At 47.9% G+C, this 15,733-nt stretch overlaps 1 protein-coding gene across 1 annotated transcript; it reads left to right on the plus strand.

Annotated features, from left to right (window-relative positions):
- Positions 1–3,273: 3,273 nt before the first annotated feature.
- LOC102086223 (tubulin alpha-8 chain) lies at positions 3,274–14,870 on the plus strand. The gene is made up of 5 exons (XM_065038254.1): positions 3,274–3,558; positions 8,192–8,414; positions 11,760–11,908; positions 13,227–13,907; positions 14,476–14,870. Exons 1-5 carry the CDS (start codon positions 3,556–3,558, stop codon positions 14,767–14,769), a joined length of 1,350 nt encoding a protein of 449 aa, XP_064894326.1. The 5' UTR covers positions 3,274–3,555; the 3' UTR covers positions 14,770–14,870.
- The last annotated feature ends 863 nt before the right edge of the window (positions 14,871–15,733 follow it).

Below are 15,733 nucleotides of genomic sequence, written 5' to 3' on the forward strand. Positions count from 1 at the left end.
TTTTCCTGCTGCGCTTAATCGACCTGGCCAAGAGAAACCCTGGGTGCTCATTTTGTGCAAAGTGATGAGGGAGCAATGAGAATGAAAAATGAAAGTACACGGGGCAGCACTAGTGTCTGGAAGCTAAGAAAGAAGATTTTACATGGCAAATGGCACACAGAATGGTGAGTAGGTGGCCATAAAGGCTGCAGCCAGCCACAGCCGTGTCCCACTGCGGTGGGAGAGGAGTGACCGGATCTGTCCCTGCTCACCTGGCTTATGCAGTTCACTGCATCAGAGCTTTTCAGAATCCACCAGAAGTCCGTTTCTCAGTAGCTGTTAAGACAAATCAGACCAGGTAATTAGTAGAGTAGTTAAGTACGTGAAAACCTCAGTTTAAGCTGGACCAGGGTGTACTCCAGCCTGGCCTGAATCTCCAATTTTATTAGTCAGCTGAGCTGAAAAGCATACTCACCGCGCTCACAAAATGATCTTCATTATCTGCAAGGTGCTTACCCTTCTATTTATAGTTCCATGGTCTTGTAACACTTCTAAAGCAGAATAAAATGCCACGGTGTGATTTTGTACTGCTTTACGCACGGGTTGAAGGTCTCCTTAGTGATTTGGAAGGGCAGAACCAACTAACTACATTTTTTTGAATGAACACATGAAAGTCTCCCAGGTTCACCTGATGCCTAATAGGGGAGGCTGCAAGGGGAAGGAAAAAAATAGAACACTGAAATATTTGTAATACAATCACAACATACAGAAGAATTAAGTCAAATTCTGCCTGTTTTCCTTTTGATGCTGCAGGAAAAGGATTCCCAAAGCCAGGCTTGCAAAGGTCTGATCAGTCATGCGGTGCTATTTTTGTTTCCAAATGAGAAAAGCACAACAGATGATAAGAGGAGAAAACCAAAAACCAACACAAACATTTAACTGCCTTTAGTTTTTCTCCAAAAAGAACAAAAGAAACTAAAACATTGCAGCTATTTTCCTCTTTCATCTTCCATTAGTAATCGCTCTGATGACTCACGGTCGCCTCAGGGGTGATCCCTCCCATCTGTGTACCAACACCTACAGGTTTCAGTTCTGGTCGTCTTTACCAAACTGGATTCTGTCTGAGCTGAGGGCACTTTGCAGCCAAGGTCATAGCCCAGCAGAGTTAGGCCAAGCAATTAGCGTAAAAGGAAGGAGATGAAAAAGAGAAAGACAAGTCCTTCCAGGTCTCAGAGCTGACTGGAGTGCATTACAGGAGCTCAGCTGGAGTGGGGGCGGGCGTTATTAGTGTTGATTGCATTCTGCAAATATATACCAGCTCAATAGCACTCAGCAAATAGCCTGTGCTTGTTGAGGATTTGATTACATAAAAGCAGAGACTTATTTTTTAAAAAAATTAATTGCAAAGCTGTACGTACTCCCCTCATGGCAACTGGCCTGCCCACCCAGCTCATGGGTCAAAAAACGTTTTTGTCTCATAGCCACGGTGTGTTTATTGAACAAGAGCAACATAGAGGTGCTTGTATGCGTGTGTGGTCGCTCCCAGTGGTTCCCCAAGCTCCTCTGGTGTGGAGACAGCCAAGTTCTCCATGTACCGCCAGCTTAGCGCTCTCTTATATCTTATGTTTTTCAGGCACTCATTGCATTTGGCATCAAAATACAAGTATATCAAGTATATCAACACTATTTCTGCTTTTTTCTTCTCCTTCCACCTCTGTCGTTCTCTCTCGATGTCCTTGCTTTCGGAGAGCCTTTTGCCTTTGTCTTCTTGCAGTAATTCTGAGCGTGCTCCCTGTCGAGGGTCAAGATTGCGGGGTGACAATAAAACCCTGGCAGGTGTATTGTTAACCCCCTCTCCCCCCCACTTCCCCCTTTTTGCCCCTCCCTCTCCCCCCTTCCCACAGGCGATCGGGAGGGAAAGAAGGACAGAGAGAAGAGAGTTGGAAAAACTAACAATGTTTCACTAATGCTACTAATAAGAATAGAGAAAATAATACAAAATATACAAAACCAATCTTGAAAGTCTCAGCAACTGCAGAGCCGGCACCCAAAGTCCTGGACTGGACTCTGCAGCCAACCGGAGCTGGATTCAGTCTGTCACTGGCCTCAGTTCACAGGGACCACTAGCAAGGTCCTCTCCTAATGTCGCCATAAGGAAAAGGGACGAGATCCTCGTGATCTCCCACTTTTATATGAAGTATTCACGTGAATGGAATGTTATACACAGTTGGTCAGTTTCTTGGTCACTTGTTTCTCATCGCCCCTCTCGCGAGATGTCCATCCGTGCTTATCAATAAGTTTGCATTCCATTGCTATGTTCACCAAAACATGTGTCTGGTTCTCCAGGAAAATGCAGTTAATATGAAGGCTTTAGCTGACAGGCAAAATTCACTGAAAGAGAAACTTGTTTTTAACAAAACCAGGACACTCCCACAGAGGTTTCGTTTCCACACCCTGTGTCGAAATGATCACAATCAAATGGGCAGCAGCATCAGCAGCATCCTGAACCACCTCTGGTCCATGCCCTTCAGGCCAGCAGAGCGAGGGGTTCGTCGCTTCCCGCCTCTCCTGCCCCCGGACGGCAGACACGGCTCCACCTCGCTCCCCGCAACAGCGTCGCTTTTGTTCAGGCTGCTCGCAGCAATGCAGATCCAGGCAGGAAGAGGAAAACACGATCCGCTTTGTTATTGTTTAAAATAGTTTCACACACCTCTCCTGCCCTGCAAACCCAGCGGGGAGGAGCCGTTTCCCCAGAGAGGTGCCCGAGCTGCCCTTGAACGGCCGGTGCTCCCCTTACCCAACTGCAGCCACTTTCCACCCAAGAACTAAATTGGACAACCTCCATGCCTCTGTTAGTACAACCCTCAGGACACACCGCAGGGGTTTTACACTTCCCGACAACACCCAGCTTAAATCGGGGCATTTTAACACCAAAGGCACTGACTTCAGTAAGATCTGCGTGGCTTTCAGGATCCAGTCCTTGGGCTTCAAATCCTTTCCACTGAGTGACTGTTGCAGTAACAGCTGGTACGGGTGCTGCTTTGCCTGTTAACTGGGCAATGGAGCCGTGCCCGCCCTCTCTGGAGGGAAAATGTAAAGATTTGACCGTATCTCAGTGTTCCCCCTCAGACGAGGGCCCCGAGGGCGCGGGGATACTGCAGGGGTACTGCGACGGCACCGACGGGAGCCCGGGTCTGAGGAGGGAGGTGTTATCTCCGTTGGCGGGAAGGCTAAGCCCCGCCTCCTCCCCGCCCCTGGTTACGAATCAACCAATAGCTAGCTCAGGAAGGTGAAATTCATATCTGCGATCCAATGGCGCACAGTCGGGCGCATTTCATGTGGCCGCCGCCGGGCCTCATTGGGAGAGCAGACGGTCTTGATGTGCAAACACCCAATAGCGCCGCGGGGAAGTGACGCCTCCAGGCGAGTTACAGCCAATGAGCAAGGCGCAGAGAGCCATCTGCACCGCCCCCTGCCATATATATAACTCGGGCCGGGGCAGGCCGCCCGCTTTCGCGGTGCTGCCCAGACCCGTAGCGCGTCTGCTGCCCCCAGCGCTGCCCGCCGGCCGGAACCATGGTGAGGGCACCGGGGGAGGGGTGCTCCGGCGCAGCTCCGCATGCTGAGGGGGGGATGCGGGGCGGGAAGCGCGGGTCCGGCCAGCGGCGGGAGAGGAGGGACCGGCGGGACGGGCACCGCGCCGGCCCGCGCTCACCGGCGGGGCCCGAGCTGCACCGCCCCGATGGGCATTCGCGGTGCCGCGTCCCAAAATGGTGGTGGCCGCTCCGAGAACATGGCGGCCCGCGGCGGGCGGCTCTACCCGGCGGAGGGACCCTCAGCCCCGGCCGGTGCTGCGGTGGCGGCTCCCGCAGAGGTGACCCCGGGCACAGTGACCCGCACGGGCTCGCACGGTCCAGGGCCCCGGAACAGGGTGTACGGGGCGTGTGAGGCGGTTGAGCGGCGGGGCCGCTCTCAGGGGAAAGGCTGAATAAAAACAGGGAGGAGAAAAAATCCTCCTTGGGGGGGGGTGGGAGCGGGGGTGGCAGAGGAGCCATCGCGCTGGGTGCTGCAGCGTTGTCTCATTGACAACCAATGAGAAGTCAAGGGGCAATGGGTTCAAACTGGAACACAGGAGGTTCCATTTAAATTTGAGAAGAAACTTGTTCCCGGTGAGGGTGGCAGAGCCTGGCCCAGGCTGCCCAGGGGGTTGTGGAGTCTCCTTCTGTGCAGACATTCCAACCCGCCTGGACACCTTCCTGTGTAACCTCATCTGGGTGTTCCTGCTCCATGGGGGGATTGCACTGGATGAGTTTTCCAGGGCCCTTCAACCCCTGACACTCTGGGGTTCTGTGCAGCTTTTGCTGGTCCCTGTCAGGTGCCACCTGTGGGGTGAGGGGTTTGGCAGAAGGGGCTGGTGGTGGAGATTTCCTGAAGGACTTTGTGAGACTGGCTGGGCAATAAAGCTGATGTGGAGTGACCTTGTGAGCTGGGAGTCAGGCTGAAGGAATATCTGGAAGGTGCGATAAAAGATTGGGACACGGTGAGAGGACAGAGTCCAGCTGTGGGCACAACACGTGGGAGCTGTCAGCTGCAGACGGGACAGCGGGAGCGCCTGCTTGTGTGGGTGTTTGCCCCATCTGTCTCTCTTTGGAAAGAGATTGTGGGTGTCAGAAGGTTATGTGGATTTTAAAAATGTAGCAGACTGTATCTCTAAGGTTGTCAATGTGTGGGAAACATTTGTTGAAAATGGTTACAAGTTAGAACATTGGAGGGGTATAGTATTGCCCTTATCTTGTTCTTGCTCTTCTATGAGGGGCTGTTTGTGGTCACTTTTTTAAAAAATTAAGCCTAATCAAGTCCATTAATGCAGTTCCTCGCATCTGCAAAGGATGCAAATTCCCTTGAGTTTCATCCTAAGGGAACCACGCTCCTCACTGTGCTATGTTGTTGAACTTGGTGTGAGCTGGGACAGCCATTCTGATGAAACCTGGCTTTCCATCAGCTTCACACAGATGAAGTTGTGCCTGAAATACTGTGCTGGGCAGTGCTGAGGACCCAGAGCTCGATCCACCTGGATGATGGTGAGCTGGGTTTCTTCAGCCTCACCAAGAGTGTGGAAAGGGGCCCCCCAGGAGTGATCTACAGCTACTGAAAGGGCATTACAGAACACAAACCAGTGGTCTTAAGCTGGAGCACATCCTATAGCAACAGCAGATAAGGTGACAGAGGCTGGAGAGGTTCAGGTTGTGCTGGGAAAGTTCTCTGGAAGTTTTCCCTGAATCTGGTCCTATGCTTGAAAATAGCATATGTAAGGGGTGGAGATATTTGGTGTTAATTACTTAAGGTTTCTGTGTCCTGACTTGTGGCTTTGAATACTGCACTTAAGAGTGCTGTCTGTAATATGTATTTAAACCTTACTAACCACGAGCCTTCCATCAGCGATGTGTAAAGGCCTGGAGCTGTAATGTGCAACAGTTCTCTTGCATGTCTTTACAACTTGGAGATTATACTTTCAAGGCTCAGATTTTGTTCTGTTCTTCAGTACTCTTGGTACTGTAAGAGTTCTCCTCTTGTAGCCTGGCACGTTGATTGTGTTATTGCAGATGAGAATGTTGAACAGCCAGGACAGTTCCTGTGGTAACCCCCAGAATCTTTTCAGCAGGGCTGCATCTCCATTAATTGCTTCTTTGTGCTGATGTGGGGAGTTACTCTGCCCTAAGTGCTGAACTTTGTCAAGGTATCCATGTAATTCCTTTAACATTGCACCTGTAGGACCTGGTTTGTGGCTGCATTGCCCAAACTGTACTTTCAAAGACTTACATTTTCTCTGCAGAACGTGGCTGGTTGTTGCTCTGTGTAGTCTGAAGTAGCGGTGTTAGTTCCTTTGGTGCTGGAAAGCTCATACGTAGTCTGTGTTCCATGTGTTCACCTTGGTTAGACTTGCTAACCCCTACATGTTTCTTTTTAGTGACCTTCCCCAGCTGCTTAGGGGCTTTTCTAACAAGGCTTAGATCACTGGTAAACCTCAATAGAGATGAAGCTTCAAACCAAAATGATGTGGCTCTAGACTTTGTCTTCTCACTGTACAGGTGACTCACAGTCTGGCCTCCTGCTTTCCTTGAAGAATGAAGTGGCCTAATTCACTGCTGTAGCCTGGCTTGTCCTGACAGTGCAGTCTTGTTGGGCTGTGTGCTGGAGCTGCTTTTTCTGTTGCCCTTTGCACAATGTGAAGGTTGGTTCTCCTCTACCATTGCAGTACATCGCTGAGCCCAGCGCTTGGGCCTGGAGATGGAAAGAGCAGTGGCTGTGGAGAGGGGTGGAGTGACAGCGGCTCCGAGTAAGGCTGGTTGCAGAGAGAACCATGGAGTGTCCTGAGCTGGGAGGGACCCACAGGATCATGGAGTCCAACTCCCGTCCCTGCACAGGACACCCCACAGGTCACCCCGTGTGTCTGAGGACATTGTCTCTTGTTGAACACTGTCAGGTTGGGCTGTGATACCTCCCTGGGGAGCCTGTTCAGTGTCCAGCACCTCTGGTCTGAACATAGTTAAACATGACTGTTATTCAAAACTCTCCTACACAGAAGGGCCAGGAGTTTGGAGATAGGTCCGTTGTGGTTTGGCTTTTCATATTCAAAATGGAAAAATGGGCTGATTCCAATGGGATGAAGTTCAATAAGGCCAAATGCCGGGTGCTGCACTTTGGCCACAACAACCCCCTGCAGCGCTCCAGGCTGGGTGCAGAGTGGCTGGAGAGCAGTCAGGCAGAAAGGGACCTGGGGGACTAACGGACAGGAAGCTCAACATGAGCCAACAGTGTGCCCAGGTGGCCAAGAAGGCCAATGGTATCCTGTCCTGTATCCAAACGAGCGTGGTCAGCAGGACAAGGGCAGTGATCCTTCCCCTGTGCTCTGCATTGGGGAGGCCACACCTGGAGTGTTGTGTTCAGTTCTGGGCCCCTCAGCTCAGGAAAGAGATTGAAGTGCTGGAGCGGGTCCAGAGAAGAGCAACAAGACTGGGGAAGGGACTTGAGCACAAGAACCATGGGGAGAGGCTGAGGGAGCTGGGCTTGTTTAGTCTGGAGAAGAGGAGGCTTAGAGCTGAGCTCAGCACTCTCTAGAACTACCTGAAGGGCAGTTCTAGCCAGGTGGGATTGGTCTCTTCTCCCAGGCATCAGCAATAGGACAAGGGGGCATGAGCTTAAACTCTACCAGGGGAAATTTAGGCTGGATATTAGAAAGAAATTCTTTACAGAGAGAGTGGTCAGGCATTGGAATGGCTGCTCAGGGAGGTGCTGGACTCACCGGCCCTGGAGGTTTTTAAACTGAGATTGGACATGGCACTTAGTGCCATGATCTAGTAAACGGACTGGAGTTGGACCAAGGGTTGGACTGGATGATCTCTGAGGGCTTTTCCAACCCAGTTGATTCTGTGATTCTGTGAAAATGCTATGCTGAAATACTAATGAAGTTGGGTTTACACTCTGGACATCAAAAGCAACTTGGGAATCCATAAATTGGTGTCAATAGGTGCTTTTGCTGACATGAGCTATTTTCTGTGTAGCTTAAATGAGGAAGAGTTTGGTCTAGTGTTAAGGAGTTTAGTACTTTGCATGCAGCAGTGTGGCGTGAGGCCTGATGTTCTGTATTTATCAAGTGTTACTAAGGGCTTTGTTAGGTGAAAACTTTCTTACAGAAGGGCAAAGATCTCCAAAGTAATCAGGAGATATTTTTTTCCCCTCATTTTATGCCTAACAAACAAAATCACCCTGGATCTTGCGGAGGGTCTCCCTCCCTCTAGCGGCTGTGCCCATGTGGCTCCTGGGGTGGAGGTTTTTGGGACACTTAGGCCACTGACAGGTTAGTCATCAGCTTTTCTATCTTCAGTGTTTGTTATGAAGAGGGAAGTTGACTGAAGGATTTGGAAGAGTTGATCAAACTCAACTGCCTGGTTGAGGATAGGAACAAGAAGGCAGAATGCGTCTGTAAAAATGACAATGTCTAAAAGGGTCTTTCTAGGTGGAACTGGACGGCGACTGAAAGAGGCTTTTGTGTCCTGTTGTATTTTCTGCCAAATGCCCCTAACACCAAGACAATAAGACCAATGTTTTAATAGCTTTACAGCATGGGAGTTCAAGCTGTGTGTGCTAAATGTTTTTTAAACAAGGAAACTGCTGTTTCTGCTGAGTGATCCAGTTTTTTTCCTCCATGCAGCGCGAGTGCATCTCAGTCCATGTTGGTCAAGCCGGAGTGCAGATCGGCAATGCCTGCTGGGAGCTGTACTGCCTGGAGCACGGCATCCAGCCCAACGGCACCATGCCCAGCGACAAAACCATTGGTGGAGGGGACGATTCCTTTAACACATTCTTCAGTGAGACCAGTGCAGGAAAACACGTCCCTCGTGCTGTGTTTGTGGACCTTGAACCAGCAGTAATAGGTAAATACAGTGACCTGTGTGAGGGACTGTAGAACATGCTGTAGGATTTGATTTAACTCACACTTTTTTTTTTTGGACTAAAGGATCCATTTCTCTACTCCTGCAAAATGCTTTAAATTTTTACAGTGTGAAGCTTGCCTGCGTCTTCCTAGTGATGGAAAATACTTGATTTTATGTTCACTGAGACTGGCCAGATGTGCACTCCAGAACTCTAAAGTATTTAAGTATTACCTTCTGCCAGCCTGTGGAAATAAATGAGTCTTTTGAACATGCCTCATGCTTTTGCTATGCAAGGAACTAGTTATAACCTCTTGAAACAATATGGCATAATGTGTACAGCAGTCAAGAGGAACTTTTTAAACAGATGTGATATGTATCATTAAGCAGAATTCTTTTCCTACCTTAGAATTATTCCTGTGCTTTCAAAAAAAAAATCTGCTGCTCTCTGTAGCTTCACTAGTGCTTGCAGAAATGAGTCTGAATCGCTAGCCTGAATTCAGAGACTTCTAAACATGCACTTCGCCTTCCTGCTGCCTTATCCTGAAAATCAGTTGTATCCCAAGCTTTGGCAATGCTGGCTTGTGGTGTTCAGATGTGATCCCACACATCAGTCCCATGTTATGTGGTGTTGGCTGCACTGCCAGGGTGAGCTCCACAGTTTCAAGGCCTTGTGCCTTGTGTCACACACCTTGGTTTTAGAATCGACATTCACTTCAGTTGGAAGAGACCCTCAGGACTGAGTCCAACCATAACCTAACCTATCTGTAGCACTAAACCATGTCCCTGAGAACCCCACCTCTGTCTGTCCAACCCTCCAGGGATGGTGACTCCAGCACTGCCCTGGGCAGCCTGTTCCAATGCCCCACAGCCCTTTGGGGAAGAAATTGTTCCCCACATCCAACCTCAACCTCCCCTGGTGCAACTTGAGGCCGTTTCCTCTGCTCCTGGCGCTTGTTCCTGGGGAGCAGAGCCCGACCCCCCTGGCTCCAAGCTCCTTTCAGGCAGTTCAGAGATCAGAAGGTCTCCCCTCAGCTCCTGTTCTCCAGCTGAACCCCCCACATCCCGCAGCCGCTCCATCACACTTGTGCTCCAGCCCCTCACCAGCTTAACCACCTCCTCTGCACTCTCCAGCACCTTAACGTCCTTATGATGAGGGGCCCAAGCTAGCCCCAGGATTCAAGGTGAGGCCTCACCAGTGCTGAGTAGAGTGGCATGATCGCTTCTCTTTTCCTGCTGGTGTGTGCCTGAAGTAATTCTGCTGGAGCCAGTTCTGGGGCTGTGTTGCCTTTAGGAGACATTTGGGACTCTCACAGAAGAGATTTGTGGTGCTTGTGCAGTCACTGTCTTCATCTTTCTGCAATACATGGAGTTGGGAAGGGGGGATGAGAGAATAGGCTTAGGCTACTTGTATGTACCCAAAGTATGGGTTCCTTGCGACTTATTGCAACACCCCAAAGCACTTTCTGTGCCTAATGCAGCAGACTGAACCTCTGCAGGGGGGCAGCTCAGGGTGGGAGCGCTGGACTGATAACTTTGAGATGAGCCAAAGTGCTCTTGACAATACACTGATATTCCCAGGAGCTGTTGCAGGTCTGGCTGTTTTCTTGAGCCCCATGGCTGTTGCTTCCTCTGCTGCTCACCAGGTGGTGGCTCTAAACAACCAGAAAAGGCTGAGAAATGAGGTGAGGAAAAGCAGGTGGCAAAGCTCTTGCTTTGCCTCTGGGGACAAATGGTGAAAGGTTCCAGCACTTGTGAATGATGCAAGTGTAGCATGGGGAGATGGGCAAAAGTTTCTTATGAAATCCTTGGTAATACTGAAAGGGTTATGGCTCTTTGTTAAAGGTTACATCATGTGCCTTTCTAGGGACTGGCCTTGCTTGTTTGAAAATCACGGATCCAGTTTCCTGGGTAGGACTGGCATGGTTCTTCCCATTCACGCAGCGTGTCCGTCTGCACTGTGTTTGACAATAAACTAAGTCTATTGTGCATACAGCAGCTGCCATGTGTGTGCACCAGCGATTTCTGAACCCTCCAGACCATCTTCTCCAGGACCATCATGTTGCCCCTACCAGCTATCTTTTACTTTAGGTTCTATATTTTACCCTTCTAACAATATTTCTCCTTCATAACGTGGACTGATAATGCAGAAAATCTTGAAAACATCGATATTTTGAATGGTAGACTTCTCCAAATTGTTTTTAGTTTTGTGAGGCTTGGAAAATAACTTTAGAGTATTGGATTGCAAACTGCAGTGGTAGCTGGCCACTCCAAATTGCTTCAGATAGTAACTGTAGTTTGAAATCTCAAATTCTGTTTATCTTTGTCTTGCTCTTTTTCAGATTAAAAAAGAATATATGCAAACAGGCAGCTTCATCTGTAGTTAATAAAGCTCTTTGCTTTCCACCTGGTTTTAATTAAAGGATGCAGAACTGTTTTAGCATACAACTCAAGAGTGGCTTGGGCTAAACCAGAGACAAAGCTTTGCTGAGCATCTTTGTACCTTTGTGGTAGGATGGAGCTTTAGTCCGCTAGATGTAAGTGCATATTTCTGATAACTGGTGGAGATAATAACTGTAAATCATTCTCCAATCTGCAGCTAGTGGGTGAATGCTGTGTTCATTCGCTGTTTCCTTATAACACAGCCAGTTGTGCTGTAAGCTCAATAGTTGAATAACAGGATATTTCTACAAGAGAGAAAGCTACAAGAACTAGATCTACAAGTTCTAGTGTATCAGGAAACTGGTAAGACTTTTCTTCACTGAAGGCTCTTAAAGATCTTTATCCTGTTTTACAGGATTTGGAAATTAGGTTATCAAAAATACATAGCCCTATGAATTGCGCTTTAATTTATTCCACGGTAGGAGAATCTGTGGATTTTGTCTGCATCCTGTTCCTTTTGAACCATCTTCTCTAACCTTGGCAGAAAGTACAATTAAGGCAAAGGAGGGGACAGGTGAGCAGTGCAGGCTCTGCCCACAGCTGCAGAAGCAATGAGGGGTGGAAAATAAGGGGGAAAAGCATTATTTCAAATGCTGATCTGCACGGTTGGCCTTAACTTGTCCTAAACTGTGGAAGAATGATTCTGCTGCTACAGTTCAGTTTTAAATTACTCTGGCAGGCCAAAAATTTAGACATATAAAATGGGACAGTTTCTTAAGCAGTAGCTTCATTTTTCTTGGGTACTCATTTAGACTGTACTAAGTACAGTTGCCTGTTCATAGGTAGAAATCAAGCTGCTTTTTCTCCCTAAGGGTTTAGGTCTCTTATTCTGGACACCCTCAGGAGTTTGAAAAACCTGGTCTACATAAACTAGCTTCTTATAACTGATTCTTCTTGTCTCCCCAGATGAAGTTAGGAATGGGACGTACAAGCAACTCTTCCATCCTGAACAACTGATATCTGGTAAAGAAGATGCGGCAAATAACTACGCTCGAGGTCATTACACAGTTGGGAAGGAGATAATTGATCTAGTTCTAGAGCGTATCAGGAAACTGGTAAGACTTTTCTTCACCGAAGGCTCTTAAACATCTTTATCCTGTTTTACAGGATTTGGAAATGAGGTTATCAAAAATATATAGCCCTATGAATTGCGCTTTAATTTATTCCATGGTAGGAGAATCTGTGGATTTTGTTTGCATCTGTTTTTAGCCTTAGCCAGCTGAGAATGGTTGGATTATTCCTGTCAGATATGACTTTTAAGTGGCCTACAAGGCTGATGATGTGCCCAAAAGCCAGGACTGAGAATTAACTTGCATAGTTCCTGCTGGAAAAGGGTTCATCTCTGGCTGGGGCTCTTGCAAGGAGATTTAAATAGGAGTGTTTACTTCTGGGGTTTAGACTTGTTTGAATTTCCCACTGTTATAACTTCTGAACTAATTTTATGGTAATAATGGTAGAAAAGGAATAAATACCAGTAAGTTGGGATGTTTCAGGCTCCCTGGTACTTTGATCATGTGACAAATTTATGAAGATGGCAGGTTAGTTCCCTCTTTAGGGCTGCTAAGCATGTACTTGACTTAATCTGTGTCACAAAGGAATCCTCATTGCACTAAAAAGCTCAGGTATACTTCTAGTGCTTTAATATGAAATGCTAAACAAGTCTTCCTGAAAAGTCCACCTTTTGCAGATCAAAACTGGTACTATTCTCAACACTTGGCTGCAACTGTCTCTAATTAAAGCCAAGATAAGTTTGCAGCAGGCTGTACTTTGACCTGAAAAATACGGTCGTAATTTCTCCTTATAAGAGAAGTGCTGTCAGTCCTGGGAATCAAGCTGAGCATCATGTGGCGCTGCATTCTGAGGACAAAGCAGACTGGTTTCTTCACCTGAGGACACCAAACCGGAATGGTGCTGTAATACATTTTGACAGCTCGCCTCCCTGAGCTGAGATACGTGCTCGCAATTCTTACAGGATTAGCGGTAGTTCTGGGACAGGGGATCGCTCAGGTTCTGTGCAGGCAGAGAATGTTAAATTGGTATAAGGGATGGATGGTCTGCAGTGCTTTGAATGTTATTTCTTTTCCTGGTCGTTGTTAATGACCTTGGTGTGAGAATTGGGGGCAGGGGAAGTCTTGAGGTAGTAATCTGAAGCAGAGAGGTCACCTTCTGATATGTAGGGGGCATGAAAGAGCCAAGAATACAGTGGTTTTCATGGGACATCTCCTTGATTATCAGCGAATGAATCCAATTCAGTGTTATTTCCCTGAAGCCTGAACTGTTGCCATGTGTCAGAATTCAGAGTTGTCTTTCTCGAGCTTGTTTTGGGATTCTTAATGTCTACACGATGGCTTTAACACACGTTTTCTCTTGCAGTCTGATCAATGCACCGGCTTGCAGGGTTTCCTGATCTTCCACAGCTTTGGGGGCGGCACTGGCTCGGGTTTTACTTCGCTGCTGATGGAGCGTCTGTCAGTTGACTATGGGAAAAAATCCAAGTTGGAATTTGCCATCTACCCTGCGCCCCAGGTCTCGACAGCGGTTGTTGAGCCGTACAACTCCATCCTGACCACCCACACCACGCTGGAGCATTCCGACTGTGCCTTTATGGTTGACAATGAGGCCATCTATGATATTTGCTGTAGGAACCTGGACATTGAACGCCCGACCTACACCAACCTCAACCGCCTCATTGGTCAGATAGTCTCTTCTATTACTGCTTCCCTCAGATTTGATGGTGCCTTGAACGTGGATCTTACTGAATTTCAGACTAACCTGGTGCCTTACCCTCGTATCCACTTCCCATTGGTAACGTATTCTCCGATTATTTCGGCAGAGAAAGCCTATCATGAGCAGCTCTCTGTGGCCGAGATAACCAATGCTTGCTTTGAGCCCTCCAACCAGATGGTGAAGTGTGACCCTCGCCATGGCAAGTACATGGCCTGTTGTATGCTGTACCGCGGGGACGTCGTCCCCAAGGATGTCAACGCTGCTATCGCCGCTATCAAAACCAAGCGCACGATCCAGTTTGTGGACTGGTGCCCTACTGGTTTTAAGGCAAGTCTGTTACATCATGATTTTTTTAATAGATTTCTTATTCACTGTCATGGGCTTGTGAAGGATGTTTTCTCATTAAGATGTCGTGGAGGTACCTGATTTGTATTTTGAGAAATTGAGACTTATGTTCTTATACAGAGCTGAGTGAAATACATTCAGCTACTGACTCACAGAATCACAATGTCAGGGATTGGAAGGGACCTTGAAAGATAGAGTCCAATCCCCCCATGGAGCAGGAACACCCAGATGAGGTTACACAGGAAGGTGTCCAGGCGGGTTGGAATGTCTGCACAGAAGGAGACTCCACAACCCCCCTGGGCAGCCTGGGCCAGGCTCTGCCACCCTCACCAGGAACAAGTTTCTTCTCACATTTAACTGGAACCTCCTGTGTTCCAGTTTGAACCCATTGCCCCTTGTTCTATCACTGGTTGTCACCGAGAAGAGCCTGGCTCCATCCTCCTGACACTCCCCCTTTCCATATTTATAAACATTAACGAGGACTCCTTTGATTATAGTGCCTGTGAAACACTTTAGAAAAACCTCATGGTCTCTTCTGCTCTTCACACAGGTTGGCATCAACTACCAGCCACCCACGGTGGTTCCTGGTGGCGACCTGGCCAAAGTGCAGCGGGCGGTGTGTATGCTGAGCAACACCACGGCCATCGCTGAGGCGTGGGCTCGTCTGGACCACAAGTTTGATCTGATGTATGCCAAACGGGCCTTTGTTCACTGGTATGTCGGAGAAGGGATGGAGGAGGGGGAGTTCTCAGAGGCTCGGGAAGATTTGGCTGCGCTTGAGAAAGATTATGAAGAAGTGGGCACAGACTCAGTGGATGGAGAAGATGAAGGTGAAGAATATTAAATACAGCAAAGTGAATTGCAAGTCTTTGCCATCTTACTGCCTCTTCAGTAGCGGTGTAAATCATGTCAAATAATTGGAATAAACTTTGTAATTCAAGACAATTGATAGTGTCCAAAGACTGTGTTCATTAACTATATGCAAGTAGTCAGTAGTCCAGGAGATAGAATTTATTTGAGAAAGATAACTGAATAAAATATTCATGCCACAGTTAGATAAGTTCTTGTCCTTAAAACATTGCTACTTGAAGAGCTAATAGTGCCTATTTTCCCCCAGAATACAAAACTAGAATATGCTTGAGCTTTTGGTGGCAGATTAGTTAACTACACGTTTTTCAAGGCTCCAAAGCTGGTGTAACAAGAGGCAACAGGAACTAACTTTGTATTACCCTTAAGAAAAGATGCAACACCTTTAAAACCAGAGGCCATTTGGGTGAGTTTTCTCTTAGAATTAGCATGGGTCAGTGTCTTAGTGATGCTGTAGCCTGGAAGAGATGTCAGTAAAGGGTGTGAGGAACCTGCTGCTTCTCTGTTGTTGTCCTCACACAAAGCAGCTGCGGTTCCTCTGCTGGCTGTGTGGAGTCAGCCCATGGCCTGAAGCTGTCCGGAGCAAACTCTCTGGGTTAGCTGGCCAGGATTAAACACTAGTTTTCCCTAAAACTAATTGTTTTGCAGAAATAATTAGTCCCTAGGTTCAAGTATGCAAATTAGAACATCCTCCTGTGTGAGCTGATGTAACAGGAGAGGATTTGGCTAATCAGGTTATCTTCATGTGGGCAGCAGCCTCTGTCTGAAAGCTCCTACCTGGGCTGCGTGGGGGCCTGGGGACACAGGGCAGCGATCCACAAACCACAGAACCTGTTGCTAAGCTGGTGTCTCTGGGGAATCTCTCCCACAGAAGCAGCCAAGGTGCAATAGGCAAATATGTTAAGATGCTGACTGAAAACCGTGTGATTATAAGATACCCA

Source organism: Columba livia, chromosome 22 (assembly GCF_036013475.1).
Source record: "Columba livia isolate bColLiv1 breed racing homer chromosome 22, bColLiv1.pat.W.v2, whole genome shotgun sequence".
Taxonomy (NCBI): Eukaryota; Metazoa; Chordata; class Aves; order Columbiformes; family Columbidae; genus Columba; species Columba livia.